The sequence below is a fragment of the Corticium candelabrum genome, chromosome 18, assembly GCF_963422355.1.
Source record: "Corticium candelabrum chromosome 18, ooCorCand1.1, whole genome shotgun sequence".
Taxonomy (NCBI): Eukaryota; Metazoa; Porifera; class Homoscleromorpha; order Homosclerophorida; family Plakinidae; genus Corticium; species Corticium candelabrum.
Genome location: NC_085102.1, coordinates 3,557,703 through 3,563,702, shown reverse-complemented (window position 1 = coordinate 3,563,702; position 6,000 = coordinate 3,557,703). Strand labels below are relative to the sequence as shown.

At 41.5% G+C, this 6,000-nt stretch overlaps 1 protein-coding gene and 1 long non-coding RNA gene across 2 annotated transcripts; both read left to right on the top strand.

Annotated features, from left to right (window-relative positions):
• The first annotated feature begins 1,216 nt into the window (after positions 1–1,216).
• On the top strand, positions 1,217–1,823 carry LOC134193619 (uncharacterized). Its single transcript, XR_009972097.1, has 3 exons — positions 1,217–1,328; positions 1,392–1,479; positions 1,695–1,823. It is a non-coding gene; the product is annotated as an uncharacterized LOC134193619 (long non-coding RNA).
• A 2,265-nt stretch (positions 1,824–4,088) lies between these two features.
• On the top strand, positions 4,089–4,930 carry LOC134193693 (cytochrome P450 4V2-like). The gene is made up of 2 exons (XM_062662530.1): positions 4,089–4,415; positions 4,466–4,930. The coding sequence occupies exons 1-2, from the start codon at positions 4,089–4,091 to the stop codon at positions 4,928–4,930; spliced, it is 792 nt and encodes a 263-aa protein (XP_062518514.1).
• The last annotated feature ends 1,070 nt before the right edge of the window (positions 4,931–6,000 follow it).

Genomic DNA, 6,000 nt, shown 5'->3' with positions numbered 1-6,000 from the left:
ACAGCGGCGACTCAATTAGTGTAGCGTAAACAGGAAGTCGACATGAACGTATCGAAGCAATCATCAATAGCTATGAGAATTGTATCATTTGAAAGCGCAATTAACAGGCTTTTTAACTGTGTATGTTTTGTAATTTCTGCTTCTATAATGTGGCTACAGTTGCGAATAATGAGTAAGCGGGTGTAGGTTACGTGCGCACGCTACCCAATTAGTACACGAGTCGAAATGTCAGTTGACCCAATTGAAAAAAAGTCGGAATGTTAGATGATTTGGCAACGTCGGCGAACCCGAAAGGGCTAGTCCAGTTTGCTCGTCAGAATTTTTGTTACCTTTCTTCGCTCTTTCAAGCAGGAAATGAATTGCAGATGCAAAGATTTGCTGTTATATATATATATATATATATATATATATATATATATATATATATATAGTTCTAGTCTAGTTGAGTTGCAGAATAGTTGAGTAGAACATTCACACGTCAAAGTTGATTCTGCATGCTGCACGTGACTTGTTTGTTGACAAAAAGGCGGCAGGGTCCATGTGCACGACTAGGCAAAAGCTATAATAATTTCCCGGCTTAGCCAAGTTTGCTCATGTTTTCACTCATTTTTGACTCTTGATCATTCAACTGTTCTCTGTTTTGACTTAATTGAACTGTGGGAGAGGCGATCTCCCACCATTCTCCCGTCCAACCAAAGCGGTGGGTAACTTACACCTTGAAAGGGGAGGAGCTGCACACTGAAACAACATACAGACTTGCATGAGACAGCAGAATTTCAATTTTGTCAAATTTAGAAAGGAACCATAGCAAATCATTCAACACGTTAATAGGCGCATGTTTTATTCAGTGGCAACCAAATTTGTTCCACTTGCATGACTAGCTGTCGTCTAGAATTTCCAGAAATAACCGGCTTCAAAACGTACTTTCGCACCTATTCATGTGAGCGTACATGAAAGCTTCTTTTCTGTCAAACAACTCAACGTGCTCTATATAGGCAGCAGTTTTGAGGCAGTATAAACTGTTAGTTGCGTCATCACCAGTTTGGGTGTTGACTGAAAGGGGAGTCATCATATTGCGTCGTGGGTTAGTCTACTTTCAGTGAAAGCGCAAACAAGTGCATTCCTTTACGTATTTAAGATGCAACTGTAAATACTTTCTACCGCCTAGCTAGCTAGAAGTAGAATTGTTGCACGTGAGTTATACTTGGACAAATCTCTTTAGCGTCTGGTTCAGAGGAGTTTCGACTTCATTGTTCACATTTACCCTTTTCAAACATCCAGGCTGTTAAATATCTGTTATTGAGATTCTGTGGGACTTGACATGTCAGGTCAGTGCTTGCCTTTTGGTCTTAGAAGATTGCCCAACTCAAAACACTTGTCTCCCTATGTAGGGGTTGATCAAAATTATGGACAACTTGACTAGTGCCCCGCCATGACACTACAAAGCACGCCTTCTGAAGCCCTCCTTTTCCCCAAAGCGTACGCAATATTATTAACTACATATTAGCTTGACTTGTATCCAGTCCTCTCCTCGCGCGCACTCCATGAACAAAAAAGGACATGCTAAAACACGTGGAGCGCGCGCGGGGAGAGGACTGGGTATGAGTGTAAGTTTGACCATGGTTCCATCTAATAAAGGGTTGACGTGCGGTCTTCAACGCTTCTGCATTGATACAGTTCTTCTTCCATTCCAGTTGACCTGCACAAGTGATGTCAGCTCTGAGGTTACCAGTCATTAAATGTGGACAAAGACGAGAGCATTGAGAAAGTCATGGTAGAGACAGCTGGGCTCTTTATGGATGGCTGATGTTCTAGAGAGTAGGCTGCCGCTCCACGTTATTACATGTTTGTAAATCCCGTATGTGCGGCATCAGGCAGTAGGGGTGGCCAGCACTACACAGCAGACTTTTTGATAAATAATATATCTAATCACTTATACGATGACCAGAAGTAGTCGACGTTGAACTTCTTTACGGTGGAGGTCGACTATTTATATAACATTACCTGTAAGACTTCTTAGATTCATTTGCACCTTCCATAACTACCGTTTCAAATTTTTACCATCTAGGTCTTCATCAGACTGATCGTGATCTGTCCACAGAAAGCATGCAGGAGCAAGTCTCAGTGTGACGCTTGTACTGGTGTCAGTGAATGCCACTGTTCACGACGTGAGAGTACTTAGCCCCACGTAGCCAGACCCTTCCCCGCTCTTATGATATTTGTGCCAAATTATATACGTAGCCAGCCAGCTTTGGCCTACGCGAGGGTAGTCTGGCTAAGCAACACCGGAGAGTTTTCTTGTTCCCTCGAAAGGTGACCCTGATCAGATTAACTTAATTAATTAATATTGTTGATGGCGTAACACATTGGATTCGAACACTACATCTTATCTGTACCCCTATGTTACACTTACCTATTTTATACATTTATTAAATGAATGTTTTGTTTAAAGCTAAATTTATATTTTATATTTTAATATTAATTAATTTCATATGTTGTAGATGTTATTGCTGTAAATACAAGTCAAATAGGTGATTTCTTTTCGTAAATAAGGCCATTTTTTCCTAAACACATTTTCAACCGACTCCATACCAAATTGTACTACAATATACAGGGAGTTTTTAATGCAGTGTGCTGAGGGAGAACTTGTGGTGTATTGAAGTGTATACTATAGTGTAATAGCCCATTCACACGAGCACTTGTAGCTGGGCCAGCACAGATCGACTCGGTTTCAGAATGCCATGCAAACGTACATGGGCTGAGTTTACCAAGCTATGCTGAGACTAGCTGGTCTGGCTCAACAAATCTTAATTGCCTTGTTGGCTGGGGGTTGCCTGGTCTCCTTGCGCCGTGTGAACAATAATCAGACTGAGCTGCGGTATGAGCATGCTTAAAACCTACAAAATGGCGTGGAATGAGCAAGAGACTGCTTACATGACTCATCTGTATTTATAACGACAACTGAGTTCAACCCCAAATAAATGCTAGGATGCACCAGAAATAGTGTGTGACAGGATAGATGAATCAATGCTCAGTTAACCCATAGTTATCATAGTGCACGTTATTAACACACCATGAGTGCTAGTGTTTGTGCAAAGCAACTCACTACCAAGCACGACTTGCTTTTGAATTCTAGCTCGTGTGAATAGGAGTTGGGAGTTGGCTCGATTCTCTGACAGGGGCTGGTGCGGCTGAGCTCGGCTCTGCCTGGCTCAGTTATGAACCAAAGTTGTGTGTGTGTGTGTGTGTGTGTGTGTGTGTGTGTGTGTGTGTGTGTGTGTGTGTGTGTGTGTGTGTGTGTGTGTGTGTGTGTGTGTGTGTGTGTGTGTGTGAACGAGCTGTAAGTGTACTGTAGTTTAACTGGATTATAGAGTCAAAGAGAGGTGGAGCCTCATGATGACATCACGTTCGCCTATTGGTCAGTAATGACACCACTTCTCGTCTATTGGTCGGAATAGCTTCATTTGCATCTGTGCTAACCAACTATCTATACGGTCGTCCGATCGTCGGGTCATCGAACGACTACTATACCCTCCACCCGCAAATCCGGGCCTCGGATATTAATAAATTGAGATTATTGAATTACCTATGCCTTAGCTGGAAGTTCCAAGAAATCGTCGACAGACAAAAGTGCAAATTTCAAAAAATGCCAGGGCCGTGGCCTGGTCTCTACGGCCCTGTTCTGTGACTGTTCTCAAATGTCACTGTTGCCATGGTGTAATTAGCAATCGGGCGAACATAACCCCGCCCACATACTGTGATTCAACCTCTACACATAGCAATTATTGCTTGTGGCTTGACGTTGTCAGACACACGTGAGCTTGGCAGTGCCGGTTCCCTTTCAGCCTCACGTGAGCCTGGCTGTGTCCGGTTCCCGTATGATTAACTGACAGCGTACAGTACTGTAGTACAGATCCGGAAGTTGTCGAATGTCGTTCCCATTAAGTGTGTTTGGATGTCTTTAATTGCATGTTTGTCACTTCACTGACATTAAAAGCGTTTATGTTTTTGCTCTACAAAAGTTCTCGTCCGGTCGTTCAAGCACCCGGTCCCTCGGTCAGGAACCGTTTACGAGGTCACGCTTCTTGATGGCCGAATTTTTGGCCAAGGGGCAGTTCAGAGGGCAATACATATACAAGTGTCATCTAGAGTACGGTCCTGTTATACTGATATGGTTTTATTTCATTTCGGTCGTGCACATCTGTGACTCATGCACGTCGTCAGCTGTTTGTCAGTATTTGACTGATTCGTCTTCTCTTAAAGCACGGTGGGTGTACGCTTTAGTACGGTCCGTGTGTGGTGAACGTTTCTTGGGTACAATCTTGGCCACTTCTACTGACCACAAGGCGTGGGAAAGACGTCATCAGACTATTAGTCCGGGACTTCATGAATGGTTTGAAGAATCGGGTTGGAACGTTTAGTGACACTGGCAACAAGTTTATTGACACCATTCTACGTATATCAGGGACAGAATGGTGCCAGTGTTCCAATGGCGAAAATGTTTCCAGCTTTTAATCTGGAAGTGATAGGGCCTGTAGCACTTGATGAACATTTGGATTCGATTGGTAACAAAGATCATGTTCTGAGAGCAAGTTTAGTGAAGGTGACTGATGCCATTTTTCGGATCATGAAGCATCATGTCACGTGTCTATTTGACTGGTCATTTCTAAAAACAACAAGAAGTCACTGCAAGAGACCGAGAAAAGTTGGCGCCGAAATAATCAAGAAGAGGATTGATTTGAACTCTAGTCAGGAAGCTAACAAAAGGAATAACATTCTTGATTTTATTATTTCTGCAGCTCGAGATGATAAATCACTGTCTATAGATGATCTGATTGATGAATTTCTTACTACATTTGTCTTTGCTGGCCATGACACCACAGCAATTGCTTTCTCGTTTGGAAAATGTTTTACAACATCCCGATATTGAGGAGAGAGCATTGGACGAAGTGAACAGTGTACTGGGAATCATGATGACGTAGAATATATAGACTTCATTTAGTTGGACTACATTGGAAGCACTGAGACTGTATCCACGTGCTACTGGAACAGCAAGAGTCTTGTCTAAAAAGATGACTTTTTGTGGTCATGAAGTCTTTGAAGGAGCAAATGTTTCAACATCACATTACGCTATGCACCGAAGGCCTTTTAATTCCGATCGTTTTCATCAGGCTGAAAGTAATAATTTCCAAGCCTTTATGCCTTTCTTTGCAGGACAGCATAAGTTTCTAGGTCGTCAGTTTGCTGAAATGGAAGTGAAGGTTAATTTTGCTAAGATGTTCAAGAGGCTGACATTTGAACTGCTGCCAGACAAGAAGGCTAGTCTGATTGGTGAGAATGTTTTCTTAGTTCCAGCTGGTGACATCGGTTTTATTAGAAATGAACGATTGTTATGACGCTTTATCCAAAATACTTGGGACTCACTGATTTGCAGTAATGTCAATGGGTCGTTAGACAATCGGTCTATCGTTAACTGGCCATTTGAGATGGTACGTTGTATCAGATATCTTATTGATAAATCATTTTCATTTCTTGTGAGAAATTAACAGTGCAATCCGGCTGTGGGAGTTTAAGTTTCATGTTTTTATATCTAGTGCATGCATGGATCATTGTCTGTGGCACAAGCGTGCATAAAGCTTATAAAAATCAAACCCTAGAGCGCAAAACATAGAAATCGAAACTGAAAAAATACAATCTTAATTAAAATTAAAAAATATTGATCAAAACTTAAAACTTAAAAATTCAAAACTTACTTTTTAAATATTAAAAATTAAAGGAAATGAAGGATTTTAAATAACCATTTATTGCAAAATTAAAAATAAAAAAATAAAAACGTAAATATTAGAATGCTAAGAATTGAATGGTCCAATCACCGACTGACCTAAATGGCATCATGTAATTAGCTACGAGCGTAAAAGAAGGACACCACATAAGTGGTGAACTGCTTCGCGAGAAGCTTACTCTAAACGGGCTGAATTGACTTCCGGTCTGGCTGTCAGT